At 46.9% G+C, this 26,702-nt stretch overlaps 1 protein-coding gene across 1 annotated transcript; it reads right to left on the reverse strand.

The window, feature by feature from the left end:
- Positions 1-1,398: 1,398 nt before the first annotated feature.
- Positions 1,399-23,000, reverse strand: LOC109278561 (T-cell surface glycoprotein CD3 epsilon chain). Its single transcript, XM_053900420.1, has 10 exons — positions 22,912-23,000; positions 13,203-13,405; positions 12,978-13,090; positions 11,069-11,089; positions 9,018-9,034; positions 5,654-5,681; positions 4,981-5,199; positions 3,514-3,681; positions 2,951-2,997; positions 1,399-2,071 (listed from the first exon to the last, which is right to left on the reverse strand). Exons 3-10 carry the CDS (start codon positions 13,027-13,029, stop codon positions 2,015-2,017), a joined length of 609 nt encoding a protein of 202 aa, XP_053756395.1. The 5' UTR covers positions 13,030-13,090; positions 13,203-13,405; positions 22,912-23,000; the 3' UTR covers positions 1,399-2,014.
- Between the last annotated feature and the right edge of the window lie 3,702 nt (positions 23,001-26,702).

The following is a 26,702-nucleotide window of genomic DNA, read 5'->3' on the forward strand; positions in this document are numbered from 1 at the left end:
TAATCTCATTTGTTTTTCTGTTGGTGTTCAACCTTCTGCATTCTTGGCCACCCTTCTATGATCGCAAGCTCCTTGAAGGCAAAAACTGTTTGTTTGCACCCCCTTAGCGCTCAGCACAGTGCTGGTCTGCCACACGAGTGGTGAGAAAAGCAGTCGCTGAAGAAGTACCTAAAGGATTAAATACAGAGCTTTTAAGCCGGGAAAATGGCGAGCACTTTTCTATGGTCACAGCCGGCACACGGGGCTGCTCAGAACGTTGGAGTTGGACAGTCCCGGCTGCTGATTCCAGCGCTGTCCCTCACTAGCCGTGCAACTTCAGTAAATAACCTCTCCGAGTCCCCTGACCCCATCAGGGCAACCTCTGTCTTATCTGCCTCGTTGGGTTGTCGAAAGGATTAAAAATGAGATTACGCGTGGAAGGCGCTAAGGGCGATTTCTAGAGCATAGTCAACGTTCACCAGACATGGGCTACTATCTCTTGGATCACCCCGAGCCATACCTCCCTGTGTCCGTCATCAAGGGACACAAGGGCCAGGTTGCTGATCAGCAGCTAGGCATGGTCAGCATCACAGAGTCTCCTGGTGAGCCTGCGTGTTGAGCGTGCAGAGGCAAAGAACCGTCGCTTTAACAGGGACCGACACATAACACGGTCCCAACGAGCCGGCCGAGGCTGAGTGTGCACGCCATGTGGCAGGCTGCTAACCGCGAATGGCCTTTTCGGTCACGGCCACACGCAGAAATAGCCCTGTGGTGAGCAGGGAGGTTTCTGAGCGCAGAGAGGGAGAAGGGGGCCCGCTGGGGCTTGTCACAGCTCCAGCCTCCGCCGGGTGTAGGGGTGTAGACGGAGCGCTGGGCGCTGGGTCAGGGCGAGGCCTCCCACTGGGCCCCCCAGCCCACATCCTGCTGAGACAAACCACAGCAGCTGCCTTCTGGCTGCTGGCTCAAAAGGTGAAGGGAGGGGTGCCTGCTTGCTCCCCAGCACATCCTTCCCCGTGGGCCGGGCTCAGCCCTGGCTTTCTCTCCCAGGCAGCTTGTGGAAATCGGGGTCCCCAGCCCCTTACACCTCACGCTGCCCATCCGCCACTTTCTCCTGCCTTTGAAGGCTGATGCTTCTGTCCCTCCGTTTTCTGAACTGGCCACTCCAATCGGGGCCCATCAGCCACTCTCTGCCATCCTTGATGTTTTTCTCCAAGAGAAGTTAGTCAGGGGACTATCTTTTCCCTTCTTTCCCGTTCTCTTGTTTATTTCTTCCCTAACGCCCTCTCCAAAGACAGGGTCAGATGATGCCCCCACCCGCATGCATTTGAGATCATAGCTGGGAATTTAGTCAAAGGGAGGGAGGACCTGAGGAAACAAGGCAGCCTCGGAGGGCCTCCCAGAAAAGAGGGACGGAAACTCTTTCAGCCAAATACACTTTATTTCTTTTCTCTCTCAGCTGACAGGGAGCCTAGCGCATTCGCGCAGATGCAAATGACCATCCAGGGGCCTGCGGGGAAGACGTGGGGGAGGGCCCAGAGGGCTGGTTCGGGGCCAGGGTCTGCGAACGGGGCAGGACCTCTGCCAAAGTTACCCGGTCCATCCCCACAAAGGGTCACCGAAGACAGAGCTGGGAAAATGGAAAGGTAGATGGAATAGTTAGGGATGGGGGCAACTTCTGTGCAGGAAAGGGGGGAAGCGAAGGGAGAAGGGGGCTCTCCTGCAGGGTAGGAAGGAACTGGTGATGGTGGGGGTGGGAATAACAGAAATAAATACCCAGACGAGGGGCCGTCCAGGTGGGGGGGGGGGTAGCCATGATGTTTCACAATAGTGAATAGTGCCTGTGCTATTCTAGGACTGAGTGCCAACAGAGAAGGCAGGATGGAAGGAGCTGGTGAGAAGGCTGCAGGGTGTGAGCTCTCCAGAAGGCAGAGGAGCCGTTCTCTTCTGGGGTCCAAGATTTACTCAGGGTACAGGGAACAGCAGGCCCCGAAGAAGCCAGACCTGGGCCTGTGGGAGGCAGCGTCCTCAAGAGCCGTCAGATGCCTCTCTGATTCAGGCCAGAATACAGATCCTGCTGGCCTTTCCGGATGGGCTGGGGGTGGAATAGAGAGGTGGTAGTCAGCAGGGTGGCAGGAGGTAGTTCCTCAGAAAGAAGGGCCTCTGAAGATCTAGCTTTAGTGCAATGGAAAGACTCTTAGACTAGGAGTCAGGAGGCAGGCTCAAGTTCTCACCTGGACCAGGCACCCACTCGTAACAGACTTGCCGCCTTCCGTAAACCTCACCTTTCCCATCTCGAAAATGGGACTCTAAAGACCCACCTCTCAGGGCATTTGTCGGAATTCAGTGAAGTCACTCACGCATACGACAGCGAATATAGCACATGCTTGGCTGCTGCTCGATAAATAAATATTTGTCGAGCTTGCCCAGGTGTGCTATTCCAAATATTTAGCAATTGGTGGTGCGCACACCCACCCACCGGTCGGAACGGTCCTGCTGGGGGTCTGCCGCGCCAGACATTAATTCTCTAGCTGTCTGATGGGGAGGCAGTCTGGTGGGGGGAGAGGCTGCGAGGTCTGGCGGTACGTGGGTTGGGGCAGGGTGGGCAGGAAGCTTGGGGCTGTTGACCAGCGAAGTACTTTGATATTTCAACAACGGGTGTGACGGTACCGGTGCGCGCAGGTGGGACATCAGTCCCGATTGTGTCACATTAGAACGTGCGGGTGTGGTCTCCCCTGTGCTAACGAATCAGCCACAGAAATAGGAGCGCTGTTTCCCTCCCCAGGCCATGGTTGTAGAAGCCACACAGCCTTGGAAATGGCCCTGTTCCATCACGAAGGAGGCACAGGCGGGCACAAGGCGGGTTGTCCTGGAGCTCTGAGTGAGGGGCTTCGAAGGGTCTGGAGGGCAAGCTAGATGGTCCCACCTGTCCCCTTCTCCCCTAGAAAGCTCACCCCACCCCGTCCCTTGTTACCTCGTAGTCTGGATTGGGCACAGGTGGTGGTTTCTCCTTGTTTTGTCCTGCAGGGGAGGGGGTGGGGGAAGGATTAGTTTCTAGAGGGAACACCCATCTCGTGGCAACGAGACCCAGATCTGTTCTCTCGTCTCTGTCTCCTCTTTTTCCATCTTGGCCGTTCTTTCTCTTGCTTCCTTTCATCCCATCTCTAACGACCCCCACACTCTCTATCATTTTATGACTTTCCTCAGCTCAAAGTCCTTTCATGTTTCCTTTCCTACGGGTAAGGGAAAGGAGAAGGCGGGCGCCAGTATCCCAAAGTCTCTGTCCCCACAGACTGGGAGGGGAATCTGGTTACTCCAGAACACTCAGGCATTTGGGGAAGCCATCCCGTTAATAAGCTTTTTGTACTTTTCTAGGACGGGAAAGAGAAGTGATCTGAGATGTGAACCCCTCTGTCCAGATGCTGGCCACACGGTGAATGTTCTATAGGAGCTGTCTTGACCTGGCTGTGGACTTGCCACCCCGGCTGGACTTTCCCTTCGGTGGGACTCTTTTCCTACTGAAGCCCGCGGTCTTACCCCTGGGCCTGCCGCCTGCACCTGGTCCTCGCATCATGGTCACGGAACTGGCCTTTTTATTCTTGCTCCAATAATATACCAGCAGCAGCAACCCCAGAGTGATACAGACATCAGCCACGATGATCGCGGCCACTGCCATCAGATCCACCTCCATGCAGTTCTGACACACTGTGGGGGACAGGGGGAGGGGGAGAAGAAGAGAAATCACCGGGAAAAGAAGACACAGAACAGTAGACCCCAGCAAGGAACCCATAAAGGCGATTTTCCCTTTCTTACTCTCACGCTTGCCGTGGCCGGAGCGGGACCTTCCAAAGTTTGTAACAACAAGCAAAGGGGGACGGTTATGGATAGAGGCCTTGGAGTCAGACAGTCCTGGGTTCAAGTCCCAGCTCCGCGCAACTTACTAGCTGTGAGGATCGTGAGAAGTGTTTTCAACTCTCAAAGGCTCTGTTTCCTTTTGTATAAAATGGGAATAAAATAGTACTTAACTCGTATTGTTGTTGCGAGGGCTAGATGAAAAAAAAGTTCCTGGCAAGTGTTTGGTATACAGCCCTTGGAGCTTAACAAGCGCTCAGAAAATGTTAGCTGTTGGGGCGCCTGGGTGGCTCAGTCGGTTAAGCGGCCGACTTCGGCTCAGGTCATGATCTCGTGGTCCGTGAGTTCGAGCCCCGCGTCGGGCTCTGTGCTGACAGCTCGGAGCCTGGAGCCTGTTTCGGATTCTGTGTCTCCCTCTCTCTGACCCTCCCCTGTTCATGCTCTGTCTCTCCCTCTCTCAAAAATAAATAAAAAAAGAAGTTAAAAAAAAATAAAAAAAAAAAAGAAAATGTTAGCTGTTATTACTATGCCCTAGTTTATGACACTTTATTATTCGTGTATTTATTTATAAGTGTTTACTTATTTTTAAGAAAGAGAGAGAGAGAGAGGGAGCATGAATGGGGGAGGGGCCGAGAAAAAGAGAGAGAGAGAGAGAGAGAGAGAGAGAAAGAGAGAGAATCCCAAGCAGGCTCTGAGCTGTCAGTGCCGATCCTGACTTGGGGCTCGATCTCACAAACCATAAGATCATGCCACGAGCCGAAATCAAGAATCGGGCGCTTAACTGACTGAGCCACCCAAGTGCCCCGACACTTTTTTGTAGCGGCTTTGCGAATCTTTCTGAAGAATTTATCTCTGGATAAAGCATCAGCTGAACCCATATCTATGAGCCATAATTCTGGATTCAATAGAATGCAAACGATGCAATCCTGTCTCTTGGGAAGTTGTTGTTTTAGATCTAATGCTGAGTTCACCCAGATGACCCCACATTGGTGTTTAATCTAGATTTCAGAAAACGCTGACACTGTGTGGCCCCTAAGAGTCTCAGATTGAGTGTAAGAGGAACACAAAGATGCCAGGGGACTGTGAGTTGAGTTAGGGGAAATAATTGAGAACACCCTCTTGAAGTGGTCCTTTCTAATGGTCCTATATTACCTCTTGCTTTCAGGTAGAGATAGTTCTTCTCTAGCGTGTTGCTTGTATAGCAGGCATAATAACCACTGTCTTCCATTTCTGAAAAACCATCCAGAAATAGCTGTTCTCCATATTCATTGGGCAAGAGGCCACCATTTCTTTCCCATTTTATTGATTCACTTCCCAAATCCTCAGGGCATGTCAGCACCACCGTGGTTCCAGAAATGGAGACTTTATACCCTGGGAAATGGGAGAGGAGAGAAGGGAAATCGGAGGGAGAAACCAGTAAGATTTTGGCAAAGGCAAATTAGTCACAAAGAACCAACCTGATACAGAAGGTCATTTGTCACCCAGGCCTTGGGTTTTCTTGTCAAAGGGGATGTCTGCTGGCTACAGGGCGTGAAAGAGGGAATCCGAAGGCAAAGGGGAACTGGACAACCTTTTTTTTTTTTTTTTTGTAGTTTTTTTAGTGTTTATTTTTGGGACAGAGAGAGAGAGACAGACAGAAAAGGGGAGGATGGAAGTAAAGGAAAGTCTAGAAAAAAGTCCCTTTGGGAATATTTCCAAAACGGGAGTTGGAGATGTGATACTGGAAGGACCTGAGTTCTTGGGGTTAATCTCTCCCGACCAATTCCTTCTCCTCTAGCCACCCACCGGCACCCTGAGGGCACCCATGAAAGACAGCTGAACTTACGTGCGGAGGCAGATGTCTGTGGAGGTGGCTCTTCACCAGAACATGAGAAAAAGAAAGCACAGTAAGAAAATAACCTTGGCTTAAGTTTCAGTTGTAGACACAGATTTTCAAGTGGGGCTAGAAACTATCCCCCCAGAACCGCCAAAGAAGGCCCATCCTTTAGTGAGCCCCAAGCCTTGAAGGTAAGTCGTGTACTCGGCGCACCAAGTATGCTCCTAGACGTAGCTCGGATGCATCAGATTGAGGTTATACCGGCACGCGTTTCTAAATCCAGATCCATGGGAGTGCGGGAAGTCTTAAAACCCTAAAGGTGAACAATTCTCAGTCTTCAAGCTCATTCTCCTGCATTGGCGCGAACCGTATTCTGGTTAGACACGAAAGGGTCTTCTCAGAGATAAAGACCTTCACTCGTCGTCAGGAGATCTCTGAGCCACTGATCCTTGGGCTTACCTATTTTTCATCATTCAGAAGTTCTCTCTTATGATGAACAGAATCCCTCATAGGAGATCAAACAGCTTTCTTATTCTCTACCACTTTCCTGTTATTGCCTTTAAATTGTGTAAAGGACTGTACTCCTTTTAAGAGAATGGTTCCTCCCGTAAAAGGTGGCTTTGTTTTGAACTATCTCCTGAGTATAATCAACTCTCAGTTATTTTTTGTTAGAGGGAGGCAGTATTGGTGTGGACAACGAAGAGCCGCTAGTATATATAATTTGGGGCCCAGGCACATTCCCCACAGCAGGCCATGTTGTCCTGGGAGGTGGGGCTGGGGCGCCTCTTTGTTTTCTGGAAGGTTTGTGGCCGGGACACAGGGCGGCACTAGGTTATGCTGAAGCCTGGATGTGGCAGCTGGAAGAGAGGAGAGGTGCTCAGAGACCGCTTTTTCTCTGTTGGGGGCTTTCTGCTATAGTAGGCTGTTAGGGACAGGGCGTTGGACTGAATCAGAAGCCCCGTGTTTGAATCTCAGATCTGCTTTAGGCTGTGTGACCCAGGGCAAGTCATTGAACTTCTCTGAGCCTCAGTTTATTCATCTGTGAAATGGAGATAAAACACCAACCTCACAGGGTATTTGTGAGTGGTTAATGGATTATGAGGGTGAAAATGAATGGCATATAGCAGATGCTTAAGAAAAATGTTAGTTACTTTCTTCCTTTCCTTCTTGGGGTCCTGCTACAATGGAGAACAGGACTGAGTTCTGACCCAGTTGCTCAGGCAGCTCTCTGGCTGAGATCATGTGGGATGTAAACAAGTCATTCTCCAGATTTGTCTATCTGCTAATAGTTGGGATTTGAGTATAATGACGTAGATAGTTGATACTATTTGGACTTAGAAATAATTATTCAAAACTATTTCTTAGAAATGTTATATAAACTAGAAATCATACATAAAATAATTTAAAAGTAAATAGACATTTCACTCTGCTTGGTGTTTGTTTGAAAAAGAAATGTAAAGGGGCGCCTGGGTGGCTCAGTCGGTTAAGCACCTGACTTTGGCTCAGGGCGTGATCTCACGGTTCTTGAGTTCGAGCCCTATGTCGGGCTCTGTGCTGGCAGCTCGGAGCCTGGAGCCTGCTTTGGAATCTGTGATTCCCTCTCTGCCCCTCCCTGCCTCGTGCTCTGTCTTTCTCTCTCTCAAAAATAAATAGACATTATCTGCTGGCTCTCAGGCTATCTGCCCTACTTAAAAGTCTACAGTTCTAAACTAATTCTAGATACACATTTTTTTTTCATGTTTGTTTATTTTTGAGAGAGAGACAGAGACAGAGCATGAGAAGGGGAGGGGCAGAGACAGAGGGAGACACAGAATCCAAAGCAGGCTCCAGGCTCTGAGCTGTCAGCACAGAGCCCGATGCGAGGCTCAAACCCACGACCCATGAGATCATGACCTGAGCCGAAGTCGGACGCTTAACTGACTGAACCACCCGGGAGCCCCTAGATACACAATGATTAAATAAAGGTATTTGGATTCCATTCCTTCTACCCCCTTTTCCCAAAACCAAACCAAAACCAAAACCGAAACCAAAACCAAAAACACCGAGCCTCATTTCTCTTATTTATTGTGGGCCTGACAGAAACATTCTTAAGAAATCTGGGGGACAACCTGTGGTTTATTTTATGCTAAGTGTAACCTCTATTGATTTAAAAATAGGACATATGTTTATACACTGGAGTTGAAATAGAAACTTTAATGCAGATTAGCGTAAGAAATTTTACAAATTCTCTCTGGAGAAACCAACTCTAAAACTAGTTTCAGAGGTGAATAGTGTTCTATTTCAACTCCTTTTACCTCTCTAGTTTGTAGTTTTTATTGGTTCAGTTTAAATAACTTTGCAGGGCCCTACAAATTAAGAATCCATACAAAGTATATATATTAGAGGGAAACTAATCTTACTGCTCAGCAGTATGTTATACAGTGAATATTTGTGTTTTGGAATTTAAAAATTATGTAAGGTGGTAGTATCATGAACGGTTTATAAATGTGTGCTGACTTGCCTATTTTAAGGGATCTTATCCACCACCAGGTCAGAAAAATGTATTTTTAATTTAAAAAAAAATTTTTTTTTTAACATTTATTTATTTTTGAGACAGAGAGAGACAGAGCATGAACGGGGGAGGGGCAGAGAGAGAGGGAGACACAGAATCAGAAGCAGGCTCCAGGCTCCGGGCCATCGGCCCAGAGCCTGACGCGGGGCTCGAACTCACAGACCACAAGATCGTGACCTGAGCTGAAGTCGGACGCTCAACCGACTGAGCCACCCAGGCGCCCCAATTTTTTTTAATTAAAAAAAAAAATTTTTTTTTTAAATTTGAGAGGCCTTTTGAGGGGCGCCTGGGGGGCTCAGTCTGTGAAACGTCCGACCTCGGCTCAGGTCAAGATCTCACGGTTCGTGGGTTCGGGCCCCGCGTGGGGCTCTGTGCTGACAGCTCGGAGCCTGGAGCCTGCTTTGGATTCTGTCTCCCTCTCTCTCTGCTCTTCCCCTGTTCACTGTCTCTCCCTCTCTCTCAAAAATTAATAAACATTAAAAAAAAAATTAAAATGCCTTTTGAACATTTTTAAGCCATGGATGTAAACAGCCACATAAAATAAATTACCACGTTTTAAACAAGAAATAAACATTAAAAAATATAAAAAAGATGAATTTGTGATTTATACAGAAACTCCCAGTGGCTTCTATCCATACTTCCCAGAATGTATGCTCAGGGATCCGTGACAGTTAGCAACAAACGCAGGCCCATCCCCGATAGATCCTACCGGTAGACCATTGTTGTTTTTCGTCTAGTAGTTCTCATTATTAATATGATTGTCCTCAACACCTTTTTGTCTCACGTTTGAAAAGAGGTCGTGTAGAGTGAAAATCCTCTTACTGAAGGGTCGTCATTGTCTGAAAAGGAAATGATAAGCAATTGTTAGCTACCCTTGTATCAGCTACCAAGAACAGACCCTGTTCCCCTGGGTTAGGACCTTCTGGTGCTAATGTAACACTGTGTGTCAACTCTACTCAAACAAAAAGAAAAGAAAAAGAAAAGGAAAAAGAAATGCATCCTTGGACTGCGTCAACAGGTCAGTCATGTTGATGACTGGTGAAATGATTATGGACAAGTTTATATTCATCTTTCAAATTCTCTATTGGAGCACCTGAATGGCTCAGTCGGTTAAGCGTCCGACTTCGGCTCAGGTCATGATCTCACAGTCCGTGAGCTCGAGCCCCGCGTCGGGCTCTGTGCTGACAGCATGGAGCCTGGAGCCTGCTTCGGATTCTGTGTCTCCCTCTCTCTCTGCCCTTCCCCCGCTCACACTCCGTCTCTGTCTGTCTCTCTCTCAAAAATAAACATTAAAAAAAAAATTCTCTATGGTATTAAAATGTAATTTTCCAGATTGAAAGAAAGAAAGAAAGAAAGAAAGAAAGAGAACAGCGGATCTCCAAATTCTTCATGGCTGTATAGGAAAGTTGTTTTGGGCCCTACCTCCTACATTAAACAACTGATGGCGATTTACAAAAATAGATCCTAAGTAGTCATTTTGCAATAGCAAGTCATTACATCATACACCTTGAACTTACATTGTGCTATACGTCAATTATATCTCAATAAAGCTGGGGAAGAAAATGAAGCTCTGCATTGCACATAAATCGATGAGAAAGAAAATCAACTGTAAATGGCAACGGCATGCAGAAGAGATTAGTTATCCCGAAGCATGTCAGTGCTTTCGACGTGCTCCATCTGTCAAGAAGGTAACGTTAGGGGCGCCTGCGTGGCTCAGTCCGTTAAGCGTCCAACTCTGGCTCAGGTCATGATCTCACGGTTCGTGAGTTCCAGCCCCGCGTCGGGCTCTGGGCCGACGGCTCAGAGCCTGGAGCCTGCCTTGGATGCTGTGTCTCCCTCTCTCTCTGCCCCTCCCCTGCTCATGCTGTCTGTCTCTCTCTCTCTCAAAAATAAACATTGAAAAATTAAAAAGAAATAAGGTAACATTAAAGCATGCTGCATGGGAAAAAAGAAAGACAGTGTTCTAAAAATATTACAAAAGAGGCAGTGTCACGGAATGTAGACGGGCGCAGTGGCCTCCTTTTAACCCAAAATTGCTTCACGGCGGCTCGGAGGAGCTGATTGAACAGAAAGGCTTCCGATATTGGGACATTCCTGACTCTACCGCTGTGATTGGGAAATAAGTCCGGCCAGGCGTGCTCACACGCGTGTGCACACAGGAACGCACATGCACACACACATTCAGAGCATTTGGACACTTGACTCTAAACCTGCACCCAGAGGCTTATTCGCCGCATGCCCGTGTATACGTTCCTATCCTCTACAAGATTCCACATCAAATATGAAGTGCAAACAAATGAAAACTTTCAGCACTTTCAACCTGAACAGTTCCAAGTTTTTTCTTTCAAATAGTTACCATTGGGGGCGCCTGGGTGGCTCAGTCCGTTAAAACGTTGATTTCAGCTCAGGTCATGATCTCACAGTTCGTGGGTTCGAGCCCCGCGTTGGGCTCTGTGCTGACAGCTTGGAGCCTGGAGCCTGCTTTGGATTCTGCGTGTGTGCCTCTCTCCCTGCCCCTCCCCCGCTTGTGCTCTGTCTCTCTCTGTCTCTGTCTCTCAAAAATAAATAAATGTTAAAAAAATTTAAAAAAAAATAACTAAAACTCATTTTTCCTGGGATCTCTGTTCCTTTCCTCTTGCTGTAACTACCTCTGGACTGACCAGATAGTAAAAACTCCTTTAATAGGTCTCTGTGGAAGCTCTGTGTGTGTGCGGGGGGGGGGGGGGGGGGGGGGGGGGGGGGGGGGGGGGGGGGAGGGAGGGGGCGGTGAGAAGTGAGGGGGTGGGGGTGGGGTCTAGCGAGCGAAAGCTCCACTCATAAAAACAAAGACTGCTGGGCTGATTGCATAACAAGGAAAGAAAGCATATTCTTACCTTCCTGCCCCCAAGCGCCAACTAGAAAACAAATAAGGAAAAAAAAAAAAAAAAAAGAGTTAGTCAATGTTGTGGGTGCCTGAAATTCCAAGCAGAACGAGTAATGTGGTCTAGTTTGGCCATGTCGGAACCACCCCTGGACCAGAGTCATACCTGTACCCCAGATAAGTGACATGAACTGCTGGGTAGGGACCAGTGTCCAGTTCCTGGCCCATTGGGACGAAACAAAGCGAAGAAGCATCTAGCGTTAAACATGAACACTCAATATTTGACCAAGAGTTAGAAAAAGTTGAGACTCCTTTTCAGGCCACCAGGGAAATGGCAAACGAATCTTGCAGCCTAGCCTCCGTTTTTGAAAATCGGACTGTGGACGAAAAACAAGCTTTTGTTTAGGTACGCGCGTTGAGATTCTCGTTCCGTCTCTGGCTCCCGCTTGTCTGATGGTTCAGTTTTTCCACCTGTTTTCTGCTCGAGCCAGAGATGGAGATATTTGAAACTACAATTACTCCTCCGTTAGAGCCTGTGTGTTGAAGAGCCTGGTCACACTTCCACTGGGCTCCTCACTCAGCAATAACCTGGATTCATTACGATGACCAGCTTCCCTCGTGTTGTCTTTAAGTTCTCCGTATACCCGGGCCTCCCTTTTTTTTTTTTATTACCAACAGCATCGAGTGAGACCCCTCCACCCACCCAGAGCCGACTGGGCACATTTTCGTGATGCCAGATCTTTAGGGATGCCCGGGACTTTGATACTTCATCTCGCTCTCTTTCCATCCCCCCCCCCCCACCCCAGAAAGCATCGTTTATATTATAAGCCTTGAAGAAAATGCCTGACCTCTCCTTGCAGGAGTCACGTCCTGCCCCTTGACACTCAAAATGTGTTCCTGGGACCGGCAGCAGACTTATAAACGCAAGAGCTTCCTCGAAAGGCAGAATGGCGATCCCCACTCTGGTCCTACTGGAGCAGGAGCTCCAGAATCCCAGGTGATTTGTGTGAGCGTTCAAGCCTGAGAAACTCACAGTGAAGCAGGAAGCAGAGACACCATGGCTGTGGCTCTGAGATAGGAGCCCCAGCTCTGATAGCATTTTCTAGGCCTCTGAACTAAAGCCGTCGTGAACCATTTTGCATCACGTAGCCTTGCAGGGCACAGGCCTTCTAGACAGACAGTCCTGGCTTCCCGGGTCAGCTTTAGCACTGACTAGCTGTGCGCTTTTCAACAAAGCTATGTAACATCTCTGCACACCAGTTTCTTCATCTACAAAACAGGGGATGTAACCTTCGCCTTCCAAGATGAAGCTAAGAATTAAATTAGTTGATGCATGTAAAGAAGTTTTCTTTAGGCAGTCTCTGGCACTTAATAAATGGCAACTTTTTTTTTTTTTTTTAATCTTATCTCCTATGAGATGTGGAATTGCTCTCGGTCGTTTACCTGCCTATATTCTCCCTTGCTTCAAAAAGGACTCAATTAATCGAAAGTTCTTAGTCACCTGAAAAGGACTGAAAATTATGAGGTATGTTTTGTCTCAGAGACCAACCTTGTTGTACCCCCCCCCCCCCCCCCCCCCGCTACGGTTCGGGTTCAGCTCTCTGCTCTTCTCATCTCTTTTGTGTTAGTTCTTAAAGGCTGGGTAGTTCACTGACGAACAAGCCTGTCCTTGGAGGCAGAGAGACTTCTTTGTTTTCAATAGCTACGATCCCAAATGTTCCCTGAGTGGTGGCCCATGCGTCCGTCCCATATCTCGTTCGTCAGCCTGCCGTCTTGGATCCCCAGCCTAACATAGCACAAATAGTTCCTTATACCTTCTGGTAAATGAGGCTCCCTTGGTACCACTGGGCATCACCAAGGGAGGCTGTGGGCCTTCCCACAGCCTGGAGAAGTACGACCCTGTCTCATTTCATCCTACTTACCTGACAGGAGACAGAGTCCCAGAACTCTCCAGAGGCTTCCCGATGGCATCATTCTCTCACCGGATGGACCCTGAATTCTACCTAAGATGGTGGAGGCTGGTGGCTCAGCACTTCTGAAAAAGAAACCAGAGGACTTGTTCAACCCCCCTGCTGCAGGTGAGGACCCTGAGGCCATTGTTCCCAATGCCGGGATGATACAGGGGGCCTTGTTAGGGGGAGACTCACCATTTTCTGAAGCAGGCACCCAAGGCTGGGAGGGGAGGCGAGTGACAACCCCACACAGGAAGTGTGCAGGGGCCTCTGGGCCTGCGGGGTTCTACGTCACTTGGAAACGTTCGAGGCAGAGGCGGCCACCTGGGTTGGCTGGGGAGACATGGGCCCCATATCTTCATCTTCCCATAGCACAAGCAAGAGCACTCTGGCAAAACCTGGGGGTGAAATAAAAAACACCTGCAATTTAACTGCCCGGGGCCTTGTCCCGCATTGGGACCCCCCCTTCTCAAATGCCCCCTCTCCCCAAATAAGCTGTGACAAGGAAGAAAGCGCTTAAAAAAAAAAAAAAGGATTTAAAGTAATCTCTACCCCCAACATGGGGCTTGAACTTACAACCCTGAGATCAGAAGTTGCATGCTCCACCCACTCAGCCAGTCAGGTGCCGCCCCCCCTTGCTTTCTTTATGGTGTGTCTGCCATGGAACAGCAAAGGTGCAGACGTCTTATTGACAAAACCTGGCTTGGAACTACAAATTGGCTTAAAACCGTTTTTGGTGGTTTTTTTTTTTTTGGCCCATGATAGTGACAAAAATACTTTATTTTTTTTAAATGTTTATTTATTGATTTTGAGAGAGATAAAGAGAGAGGGAGGGGCAGAGAGAGAAGGAAGAGAGAGAATCCCAAGCGGACCCCGCACTGTGGGTGCGGGGCCTGACGCGAAGCTCGATCCCACACACTGTGAGATCATGACCTGAGTCGAAATCAAGAGTTGGACGCTTCACCAACTGAGCCGCTCTGGTGCCCCTACAAAAATATTTAAAAACACAACATTCAGTGTTGGGAAGGGTCCAGGGTGAGAGTCTCAAAATCTGCTGCTGCCAGATTGATACGGCCTTTATTTTTAAGCTTGCATAAATCAAATGCTCATTTTATGCCGGGTACTGTGCTCAGGGCTTTGCCAACACATCTCATTTAATGCCCAAAACAACCCTCCAAAGTAGGTATTGCTTTTATCCCCATCTTGAGCACACCGCGGCTCGGACGGGTTACCTAACCTGTTGAAGAGTACAGAGCTGGGACTCTACAAAACATGTTGGCAAAACTCACTTTGCAAATATATAATATCTATTAGGCTGTAGTTATGTGCCGGGTCCTGGTAATGACAGCTGTAACAGTCCTTGTGCATGTTAAGTGGACGATTTCGGGAGACTGATACTAAGAGAGAGGATATACAGGTGCCCTGGGGATGATGGGGGGGGGAGGCTAATACAGTTTGGGGGGCAGCGACGGTGTCCCTGAGGACGTGACATCCAAGCAGAAATCCGATGGGCCCGGTAAGAGTGAACCAGGCGGAGGGGAGGACGGGTTAAGGTATTCCTCCAGACGGAGCAGGCATGTTTGAAGCTCGGGTTAGGAAGAATGGCCCATGTGAGAATCTAGAAGTCCAGAAGGAGAGTCAGAAGTTGTCAAGAAATGAGGTAGGACAACTCAGCAGGGACCACACGGGGAGGGATTTAGGAACCATGTTAAAAATTCTTAAGGATTATTCTAAGTGCAATGGGAAACAGTTGAAAGGTTTAAATCAAAGAGCAACAGTATGAAATTCTTAGAACCTGTTTTTTTTTTTAAGCTTATTTGTTTATTTTGAGAGAGAGAGAGAGAGAGAGAGAGAGAGTGAGTGCACGAGTGGGGAAGGGGCAGAGAGAGAGGGAGAGAGAGAATCCCAAGCAGGCTCTGCACGGTCAGCACAGAGCCCAACACAGGGGATCGAACTCACGAGCTGTGACATCATGACCGGAGCCAAAACAGAGAGTCGGTGGCTTAACCGACTGAGCCATCCAGGTGCCCTGATGGTGTCAACTTCTTTAAAAAAGCTTCGGGGCGCACGGCTGACTCGGTCAGTGGAAGGAACATGCAACTCTTGATCTCTGGGTTGTGGGTTTGAGTCCCACGTTGGGTGTAGAGATTACTTAAAAATAAAAATCTTGGGGCGCCTGGGTGGCTCAGTTGGATGAGTCCGACTTCGGCTCAGGTCATGATCTCGCGGTTCGTGAGTTCGAGCTCCGCGTCGGGCTCTGTGCTGACAGCTGGGAGCCTGGATCCTACTTCCGATTCTGTGTATCCCTCTCTCTCTCTCTGCCCTTGTCCCGCTTGTACTCTGTCTCTCTCTCTCAAAAATAAATAAAAACATTAAAAAAATTAAAAAAAAATCTTTGGGGCACCTGGGTGGCTCAATCAGTTAAGCGAACGACTCCTGATCTCAGCTCAGGTCTTGATCTTGGGGTTGTGAGTTCTGGCCCTGCACCAGGCTCTATGCTGGGTGTTGAGCCTACTTAAAAACAAACAAACAACCGAAAAAAAGAACAACTTAAAGAAAAGTTGAAGTGAAAAAAGGTTTTAATGACAGAATTAATACATGCACGTTACAAAGAACGAAGGGCACGGAAGGGTACATAACGACAGCCTCCTACCCCACCTCGCCTCAGCCCTATTCCTCTCCCTAGAGAAAACCGCTTTTAACTTTGTGAACTGTTTCCTTCTCGTGGTTACCTTCTTATCTCTGAACGTGCACCGTCATCATTGGGGTTCTCTGGGAAGCAAACTCTGAGATGGAGACTTGTGTGCGGGAGGCCCAGTGAGGGGGCACAGGAAGAAGGGGCACTAAGTCACGGTACCAACAGAGAGCTCGGCCAATCCCACAGGGAGTTCTCAGGCTGGGACGACCTCTCCGGACGGTCCCGAATTGAGGCACCAGGCCCATCATCTAGTCTTGGATGCGAACTCTTTCTAGAAAGGGGGTAAGAACTTGGCCAAGGCGGCTGCTCCTGCTGAGGACAATGCCCTGACCGTGGAGAAGCTCAGCCGAGGGCCCTCAGGGGACACAACGCCAGCAGCTGGGGGGATGAGCAGTCCTCAAGGGGGAGCCTGGGCAGCACCACATGGCACGACACAGTTCACCCCTTGCTGTGTAATAATTTCACCCTATCCTTAAACAACCATTTCAGGACTCTGCTTGATCTCTTTTCCCGGAGAAGCTTATAAATGGCAAGTTAGTGGGACAAATTGCGGTCCCACTGTACCGCAGTTCTGGGGCCCCATCTGGTAGTCATCTCCCTCCTTTGTTACCCGTATTCTGGATTGCTCCCAGCCTCGGCTAGCACTTCTGCTAACCCACGGGAAGACTTAGCTTGAGGAGTCTGAGCCCCAAGAGTCTGGTCGCCTGGCCTTTTCAGGCAGTGAACCCCTCCATTTTGTATGTATTCTCCTGTTCCCTGCAGCCTTGATTCCTCCTGATGATAAAGAGAGATTCCTTCTGCTGGGAGAGTGAATCATTTTTTTTTTTTTTTTAAAGTAAGCTCTATGCCCAATGTGGGGCTTGAACTCACAACCCTGAGATCAAGAGTCACATGCTCTACTGACTGATCCAGCCAGGCGCTCCAAGAGAATCTTTTTATTTATTTATTTATTTATTTATTTATTTATTTATTGCTTCCCAGTCTCTTGGCCATGGTAGGGAACAGGTATAGCTTAGTGTAATGGAACTCTTGCTGGGTACCATGATGGAAGCATCCTGCTTCTGGAAACCATGGCCTCTAGAAACTCAGAGTCTAGAGTTATGGGGACAGGAAGCACGAATTCCCTGAATGGTTCACTGGGAGTAACGGTAAGCACGAATACTCTTATTTCCAACCCTTAGTTCCCGGATGCATGGATTCTACCTCCTGGGGACAAAGTACCAATGGATCCTATGGTCACGTGTCCATATACCTTTGTTATAAAGTAGGTCCCATGCGGGGCGCCTGGGTGGCTCAGTCGGTTAGGCGTCCGGCTTCAGCTCAGGTCATGATCTCATGATCCGTGAGTTCAAGCCCCCCGCATCGGGCTCTGTGTTGACAGCTCAGAGCCTGGAGCCTGCTTCCAGTTCTGTGTCTCCCTCTCTCTCTGCCCCTCTCCCACTCATGCTCTGTCTCTCTTTCTCTCAAAAATGAATAAACGGGGGCGCCTGGGTGGCGCAGTCGGTTAAGCGTCCGACTTCAGCCAGGTCACGATCTCGCGGTCCGTGAGTTCGAGCCCCGCGTCAGGCTCTGGGCTGATGGCTCGGAGCCTGGAGCCTGTTTCCGATTCTGTGTCTCCCTCTCTCTCTGCCCCTCCCCCGTTCATGCTCTGTCTCTCTCTGTCCCAAAAATAAATAAAAAAACGTTGAAGAAAAATGAATAAACGTTACAAAAATTAAAAAAATAAATAAATCAAGTAGGTCCCATGGTCCCTAGTGATGCTACGCAGGATCTGATGCTGATGGATCCGCCAGTACGCGAACTCGTGGATGGTGAGCTTTGCAGGCAAGAAAGTCAAATCCACGCCCAGAACGTGTACCCACTCGTATGAAATGAATCAAGTCCTTTCCAGGTTTCATCTGGAGGGGATCCAATGTAATTACCTGGCCAGGAAGGGACTCCTTGGTTTCCTCTAGGGAGGGTACCACATAGGAGGCTCAGCATTGGACTGTTTCAGCAGCAACAAAATCTACACCAGCCTTGGTGGGAGCCCACACTGTTGTACCTAAGTACAGCCTTTACCGCTGCTGCCATAGCTACGTTTATAACCTCCAATGTTGCTGTTTTGGGATGGCCAAGGGCAGAGGCCAAGGGTTAGCCAAGGCTGGCCAAGAGGCTAGCCGGCCAAGTCATTTTCTTCTACTTTGTGTGGTAGTGCCTCTTCCATGATGGATGTTCTCTGGTGGGTGTTATATGACACAAAGACCTTCACATTTTATGATTCCATGGGTCCATATCCACGTGTCTTACTCCCTTGCCCCCAAGCTTCTAATCTTACTCGTTCTTGTCCCCTGACCAATAAATTAAGCCACTATTCACTGTCCACGAATCTCTATATATTCTAATAACAGGCCACTTCTCTCTCCACATGAAGTGGGTGACCACGGACAGTGCCAGAAGTTCTGTCCTTTGGGAGGATTTCCCCTCACTACTGTCTCTCAAGGCCCACTTCTGAGTGGGCATTCAGGGCTGTAACTGTTCATTTCGGCTTGCATCCCCATGCCGAGCTGACATCCGCCCTACCCTATTGTCCCTCGTTTATCTATCTCCCTTGCGCCATTGGAATTCCACAGTACGGAGATGGCCCGAAATCCTCAACCTCCTCCCACAATGCTTTTCTCCATACTGCCTATCTTGCAGAAAGCTTGGCTCTTCTCCTTCCCTCCTCAGGACACTTCTTTTCTTGCTCTGTCTCCAAATGCTATAGGACAGGAATAAAAAGTCTGACTCCTCGCTCTTCATGATCTCTTCCAGCCCATTGTATTTCCACCCTCCTGCACAAACCCCTTGCGGAGATGCTGTTGGTGTCTATGCCACATCCCCCTAGCCCATGTGTGACTTCAGTGGCAGCTCTGTGGTCACTTCTGATGCACACTGATGTGGTGTCCCCTCAAAAGCCTGTGCAGGCAGGCGTGAGCCTGAATGAGCAGGAAAGAGTAGGGACTTGCTGCCCCCAGAGGCAGCCCTGATCTAATGGGAGAGGACACAGTGGACCCCGTCCCCAGCCTTCTATCAGTCAGAAGATTGATCCATTTCTGAAATGCATTCTACATGGTTCCTCAGAGGGTCTCCTAAGAGACTTTGAATTGCAGGTGACTAGAGCAGTAACTAGCTTACTAAAACACTCTTCATCTGGTCTTTTTTTCTTTTTTAATTTTTTTTTTCTTTTTTAATTTTTTGATGTTTATTTTTTAGAGAGAATGAGCAAGAGAGAGAGAGAGAGAGAGACAGTGGGGGAGAGACAGAGAGAGAAAGAGACACAGAATCCGACGCAGGCTCCAGGCTCTGAGCTGTCAGCACAGAGCCCGATGCGGGGCTTGAACTCACGAACCGTGAGATCATGACCTGAGCCGAAGTCGAACGCTTAACCGACTGAGCCACCCAGGCGCCCCTGATCTCCCCTTTCTCGTTTACTGTCCCTGCAACCTCATTTTGGCTTGGTAGGATCAATTCCCTAATAAACCGCAAGTGTCTAAGTCCTGCCTCTGGCTTTCTCCCCCTCCTCTTTCGAGGGTTTGCCAACCTACCTCTCCAGCATTCCTTCCCGTTCGCTAGTGACTTATACACCAGGTTGGCACTTTTTTCTCTGCCCTCAATATTTGAGTAAAACCCGATAAGCCATCCTTCCTACTCTGGCTTCACGTATCCTTGACTTCCTCAGTTTCTACGGCCTTTATCCCCACTCCGCCTCAGGTAATTGCGAAGACACGCTGACTTTGTCATCACCGGTATCTCTCCGCATCTGAAATCCCAAACTTTCGAGCTTTTTATTTTTTCTTTGTGCTGTCTGCAAAACATCCCGTTGGCCAGAGTACTGTTATCTATTTGACCAATCCTCTACTGGTAGTCGTTTGGGTTTTACCCACCTTTTGTTGTTGCAATGCTGCAACAAAATTCACATACACCTATCGCTTTCAGCAAGTATATCTGTAGGATAAGCTCCAAGAGGAGAGATTGCTGGACCAAAGGTTATGTGCAGCTAAATTTTGGCAGATATTTTCAAAATTGCCCTCCCCAAAAGGGGTACCAATTTATACTCAATCAGTGTATCAATGTTGTTTTTCAACATGTCTTTGTGAATGCTGGGAGTTTTTCTCCCTTAAAAATTTTATTTGTATTTTAAAAATGGATGTATATTTTCATCTAAATAACACAGCTGTCATATTCGCACTGCAAGGCTTATAACAAAAACCAATAATCTCCTGCCTGCCTCTTCCACCCCTTAAACCATTTGGAGTTGATTTTTTTTTAATGCTTATTTATTTATTTTTGACAGAGAGAGGGAGAGAGAGAGCGAGAGAGCGAGAGCACAATAAGGGGAGGGGCAGAGAGAGAGAGAGAGAGGGAGACACAGAATCCAAAGCAGGCTCTGGGCTTCGAGCTCTCAGCACGCAGCCCGACGTGCGGTTCGAACTCATGAACTGCGAGATCATGACCTGAGCCAAAGTTGGTCACGTAGCTGACTGAGCTACCCAGGTGACCCTGGAGTTGATTTTTGGATCTGATACCACTAGAAATCCAATTTCATTTTTTCCCGTATGGCATTTTCCCAACATCCATACTGTTGTCTTCTCTTCCCCCAATCTTCTGAAGCACCACTTGCATTATATATCAAAGCTTCATATGCGTAAAGGTCTAACTAATGGCCTCTGCATTGTTCCATCTCTAGTCAGTACCACACCATCTCAATTTTTACAGCTTTGTAATAAAGTTTGATATCTGATAGAGTAAGTTCTGTACCCTCATCTTTCTTTTTGGAAGTGTCTTGGCTATTCCTGGCCTCCTACTTCCCCATACAAATGCTAGAATCATCTTCACAATTTCATTCAAAGCTGCCGAGGGGCTCCCGGGGGGCTCAGTCAGTCGAGTGTCTGACTTCAGCTCAGGTCATGATCTCGCGGTTCAGGGGTTCAAGCCCAGCGCCAGGCTCTGTGCTGACAGTGCAGAGACCGTTTGGGGTTCTCTCTCTCTCTGACTCCTCCCCGCCCCCGCCTCCCTCCCTCCCTTCTCAAAAATAAATAAATGTAAAAAGAAAACTGCTGAGATTTTGTTAGGAAATGGAATAAACTTAATTTGGGGAGAATTAATATCTTTATGATGGTAAGTCTTTGGTTACATGAACATGATATAGCTTTGGTAAAGTAAAAAAATCATGTCATCTGCAAACAAGTACAGCTTTATTTCCTCTTTTTCGTTCTGTAAGCCTCTAATTTCTTACTCGTGTCGTACAGTTCTATGTAGGGCCTCTGACGCGACAGTAAATAAAAGTGAGGACATCAGGCCATCTTTTCAATTCTTAATTTAGGAATGAATCTCCTATTTCCCCACTTAGGATAATATTTGCTGTAAGATTTTAATAGATCCTCTTTATCGGGTTAAGGAACACCCTATGGTTTCGATTTACAAAAAGAGTTTTTAATCCTGAATAGGCAAGGAAGGGACTTTATCCAATGCTTTCCCTGCTTCTATTGAGATGTTCCTATGGTTTTTCTCTTAATCTGTTTTTGTGGTCAATTTCATTTATAGATTTTCTAATATTAAACATTGTTGTATAACTATTTGGTAGTGGTGATTTTTTCTTCCTGTCTTCACCTGGTGAGATTCGTTTTGCCAATATTTTTTTAAAATTTTTAAAAGTTTAAAAAAATTTTTGAGACAGAGAGAGACAGAGCATGAGCAGGGGAGGGGCAGAGAGAGGAGGAGACACAGAATCTGAAGCAGGCTCCAGGCTCTGAGCTGCCAGCACAGAGCCCGACGCGGGGCTCGAACTCACGGAGTGTGAGATCATGACCTGAGCTGAAGTCAGACGCCTAACCGACTGAGCCACCCACGCGCCCCTCGATTTGCTAATATTTTGTGTAGGATTTTTGTTTCTGTTTTCATGAGTGAAATAAGCTTGATATTTCTATGTTATGTCTTTATCTGATGCATCAGGTTATGCTAGCCTCAAAGAATGCATTGAATAGTATCTTATTTCTTCAGTATTCTAGAAGAATTCAGCTTTTTCTGGCATGTTAATTTGTTTAGCACTCATTCACTTATCGTTCAACTTCTAAAGTTTTGTTCCGTTTCCTATGTGCTGCTGTCTTCTTATTCTCCTTGTCTTTTATGCGCATATGCCATTTTAGCAGGGTTTCAGACGTTGAAGATCAGTGTTTGTTCTGTTTTTCACGTTTCACCCCAAATCTGGTATCTCTCTTTCCTTTCTCATTCACGCATTTATCTGTAAAGTTTGACTACCAGAGGGTTGATTATATTAAAGAGTAGGTTCAGGTCTGAGCCTGTATGTTTAACTTTAAATTATTCATTTTAATAGATGACCTAAGAAGCCTTTATGTACCATAAGACGGTATATAATTCAAAAGATACTTTACCAACCCAGGAGCAATGCACTCTCTCAGTACGCAGACCGTAGCTTCGAGTACTATTTCCCACTAAAAGTAACCCAGAATCCTTGGAGAATTATGGATGATTTCAGGTCTGGGGCAAGAAGTGTACGAGATCAGCCTGGAACATCTTGTCGTGGGTCAGAAGGATTAGCATGTGAGAAATTACCGTGATGCTTTGATAGCCCTTTACCATACTATATAACAAGCGATTCCAGAGATCACAGAACAGTATGGCTCATAGGCAAAATTAAGACCCTTGGGTCATTTGGCTTATTGAATCAAGGAAAAATATTTAGTGAAAAGCCGTGGAAAAGAGGTGGGGAAGGTTCATCCCCCTAGGATAGGGTGCACATCAGTGGCAGAAGGACCTGAATCCTGTGTTCTATGGTGTTCATAAATCCTAACTTACTCTGCTGCACCAGCCTGTTACAGGGACTGGAGTTGTGGGTGAGCAAGGGGCCTCAGCAGATTGATGGTGACCGAGCCCCAAATGCTCTCGCCCTTGATGGGGTTCAGGACCCGCTACCCCAACTATGACACCTTGGCATAGCGAACGCTTTGAGCTGAAGGGATCTGAGAAAATGGCAAAGGCAAGATCACTCTGATCTTTCCCGGTCCTTCTCCCCTGAGACAGACCATAAATTCCTTGTAAGGGGTGCCTTCCCTGTGCCTGCAGGAAAGGAGTACCCTTATCTCAGCCTCAAGAGGAATCCGAACAAACAGTCCTTGCTAAGGTTCCGCTCTGTTTACTACAATTACCTCATGCTCCTCTACTTACCTTTCCTTGACAAGCGTCCACTCTTCATCCAACGTTGCGTCGAATACTCAGGTCTGTCTTGGAGTTTTCATTTCCTGGCGAAGGCTCCTGTGCCACGTAAAACTCATAGTAAATGAACTTGCAGGATTTTCTCCTGTCATTCTGTCTTTGTCAGTTCGGGGAGAAGAAAGCTTTTCCTCTCCTGCACTCTGTTGTGGGAATGCAAGGGCAAGAATTCCAGGCAATAGCTGGAGCTTGCAAATTACCACGACGGGAGCTGCGGGTTTTATCTGTAAACCTCAGGCAGAGGACGCAGTGACAGGATAGGTGTCACAAAGAGATAGCCGAGGTAAGATCTTATACATGTTGAGTGTCTCACACACATTTGGAGTTTTGTGTGGCTAGTGAATATCCAGTGCCGAGTTAGCCTGACCATCTCTTCCCAGATCAGCAGGCATCTGTTTTACTCGTCAAGGTCTAACTTGTTTCACAAGCCACTTGCTTCCACACTTAATTTCATCTGTCGTCTTTGTTTGTTTCCTTCTCTTATTTTCTATAGCAGACTTGAATATTCTTTTTTTTTTTTTTTCATGTTTATTTATCTTTGAGAGAGAGGGAGGGAGGGAGCAGGGGAGGGGCAGAGAGAGAGGGAGACAGAGGATCCGAAGCAGGCTCTGTGCTGACAGCAGAGAGAGACCATGGTGGGGCTTGAACCCATGAACCGTGAGATCAGGACCTGAGCCGAAGTCGGATACTTAGTTGACTGAGACACCCAGTTGCCCCACATATTCTTTTTTTTTTTTTTTGAGTTTATTTATTTATTTTGAGAGAGAGAGAGAGACAGAGAGAGAGAGAGAGAGGCCGAGAGAGAGGGAGAGAGAAAGAATCCCAACCAGGCTCTGTGCTGTCTGTGTCGAGCTCTACTCGGTGCTCAAACTCACGAACTGTGAGATCATGACCTGAGTTGAAATCAAGAGTGCGATGCTCAACCGACTGAGCCCCCCCGGGTGCCCCAGACTTGAATATTCTTAATATTCTTAAATTATACAACAAACGCATATTACAAGGATTCAGGAGCCAATTTGAAGAGGGTCCCACTGCTCAAAGATGGGAAAATGTGAGAATCCATAAGGATAATAATTATAATGTGTGAACTGCATCAAACATGTTTAATGACATGAGTTTGTAATGACACTACAAATAAACACAAACAAAGATAAATCTTTAACTGGTAACCATTGGATGATATCAGTGAACTAACTCATTATGCTCAAATCGGGTCTTTCCTATATGAACTATCCCACTGGGCAACTATTTAGTACATGAGGAAGTTTCTTTTCCTAGCCAGTAAATGAAACAGGAATGATAGAATTAGAATATTGCCATTTTGCAATACCAAATGAATGAATAGATCCAAGCACTGGGCATCAAAGGCTGTTACTATCGCAAAAAAAGACAACCACCCGTTATGTACCTCTTGAAGGAAGAACACAACCCCACAGGACAGGTAGTCTTGGATACAAAAAGTCCACCGTGACTCTGAATGAGCCCCAGTGTAGTTAAGGTCATCGGCTGTTGGGTGTGGCCAGCATCAGCTTGCTGATAACTTGTTAGAAATGCAAATTTTCAGGATTGCATCAGACCAGAGTCAGACACTCTGAAGGTGGGGCCCAGCAATCTGTTTCAACAAGCCATTCAGAGGATTCTGATACCTTTGGGAAGGACTGAGACTCACTGCTTTAAACACAATACCAATTTATAGGAAATACCAAGGAACCTATTACACAACATGATGGTGATTGCAGGCAAAAAAAATCCAGACTGTGGAAAACGTTATCAGACAAATGACCCAGTTTCTTTACATTTAAATCATAAGAAAATAGAAAAGAGATGAAGGGCAACCTATGTTTTAAAAGAGACTTTGGGGGGGGGGGGTGCCCCGGTGGCTCAGTCGGATCAGGTCATGAGTTCGAGCCCCGCATTAGGCTGTCTGCTTGTCTGCTGTCAGCACAGAGCCTGCTTTGGATCCTCTTTCCCCCACCGCCTCTTACCCTGCCCCCCTCACTTGCACTCTCTCTCTCAAAAATAAATAAACACTAAAAAATGTAAAAAAAAAAAAAAAAAAAAAAAAAAAAAAGAAAAAGACTTGGGGAACATACAGACCAATGGCAAATTTTGTATCTGATTTGGATAATTCAAATAAACAGACTGAATTTTCAAATAACGTTTATGAGATAATTGGAAACTTTAACATTGGATATTTCATATTTAGGAAATGTTAATTCTTTTTAGGCATGATGATGGTTTTGAAGCTACATTTATTGGTGAAATGATGTCTTCAATTTGTTCAAAATAATATTGGATGGGTGGGTGAAGGTAAAAATGGAAAAAGGTTGACCATGGGTTGACGGTAAGTGGGCTTTTTTGTTATTTTGTTTTAGTATTTACTATTTGTTATACTATTTTGTCTAATTTTGCATATGTTTGAAAATCGTCATCGTTAAAGCTTAAGGAAAGAACTGCCTTTGCCTTTGGGGGTCTTTGTGGGAACCCATGGGAAGAATTTTGGGAATCCCCAGAATGAGTCCTAGTTCTAGCCCATTTATTTTGTAGCAGGAGTGAGGTGGGTAGCTGGGTAAATCGCTTCATATCTGTTATCCTCATTTTCTTCATCTGTAAAATAAAGTGGTGAGAATTACATGATGTGTTCAAATGCTTTGCACAAAGCTTTGCAAAGGTTCTAGTATCCACAGACTGAGTTCAATGAAGCCAGATATGGCATCTTCTTTTTAGAAAAAAAATTTTTTTTTATGTCTTTATTTTGAGAGAGGGGCAGAGCACGAGCGTGGGAGGGGCAGAGAGAGAGGGAGACATAGAATCCAAAGCAGGCTCCAGGCTCTGAGCTGTCAGCACAGAGCCCAACACGGGGCTCGAACTCAGGAGCCCTGAGATCATGACCTGAGCCGAAGTCGTATGCTCAGCTGACTGAGCCACCTAGGCGCCCCCGGCATCTTCTAATATATATATATATATATATATATATATATATATATATATATATATATTTTTTTTTTTTTTTTTTTTTTCCAGCAGTGTTGATCATATAACAGGTGCTTTGTAAGTGTTTAGCTTCAGTATTCTTATTCAATCAAGTCATTATTTATTAAATGAATGATAAATAGGTACATTCCCAATTCTAGGTTCCAGACACCTAGAGCATTCATTTAATATTTTTTTGTCATTCATTCAATAATTAAGACTTTTAATGAATGAATGGAAAGTAGGCGAGACCTTCTGACAATTATTGAATATGTTACATTATACACATCCAAGTAGAACCTGTTATATATGTTACAGATTATATTTGCTCCTCTTATTTCACGACGGCTCCTCGGCAGGAAACAGTGAGAAGTTCTTGCGCAGTGTAGATTTTTCAGTCCTGGAGAGGATCTTCGTGAAAACAGGCCAAGTTCAAGCGGAGACTGGTTTCAGGGCTTCACTCTTGCAACTTCCTTGGGTTCCACCAGAGGGAGCTCCATACCGCTTAGCTTTACTGAGACTCTTCCGCAAGTATGCGTTCACTCGTTGAGCAAATGTGTATTGAGTGTCCACTATGCGCCTAGCAGTTTTCCCTGCGGAGGACTCTGCCCTCCAGGGACTCAAGTCTAAAGTGGAGACAGACATGTAAACAAGTAACGATGGCACAGTCTAGCGAGGGCTATAATAAAAGCGTGTCGCAAGGTGTTAAGGGGATTATTAACTCTGGCGGCAGGGGGCCAGAAAGTCTTCATAGACCGGGAGCTGAAGTTTGA

Source organism: Panthera pardus, unplaced genomic scaffold (assembly GCF_024362965.1).
Source record: "Panthera pardus isolate Hobbes unplaced genomic scaffold, ASM2436296v1 HiC_scaffold_12, whole genome shotgun sequence".
Lineage (NCBI taxonomy): Eukaryota > Metazoa > Chordata > Mammalia > Carnivora > Felidae > Panthera > Panthera pardus.

Bases quoted from the DNA above. Each gene is read 5' to 3' on its own strand.
- LOC109278561 (XM_053900420.1), bottom strand. From the start codon at position 13,029: ATGATGCCATCGGGAAGCCTCTGGAGAGTTCTGGGACTCTGTCTCCTG. The intron at 11,090-12,977 runs GTAAGTAGGATG...TTTGTTTTCTAG, and splicing joins GGGACTCTGTCTCCTGTCAG to TTGGCGCTTGGGGGCAGGAA. The intron at 2,998-3,513 runs GTAAGACCGCGG...CCTCCCCTGCAG, and splicing joins TGCAGGCGGCAGGCCCAGGG to GACAAAACAAGGAGAAACCA.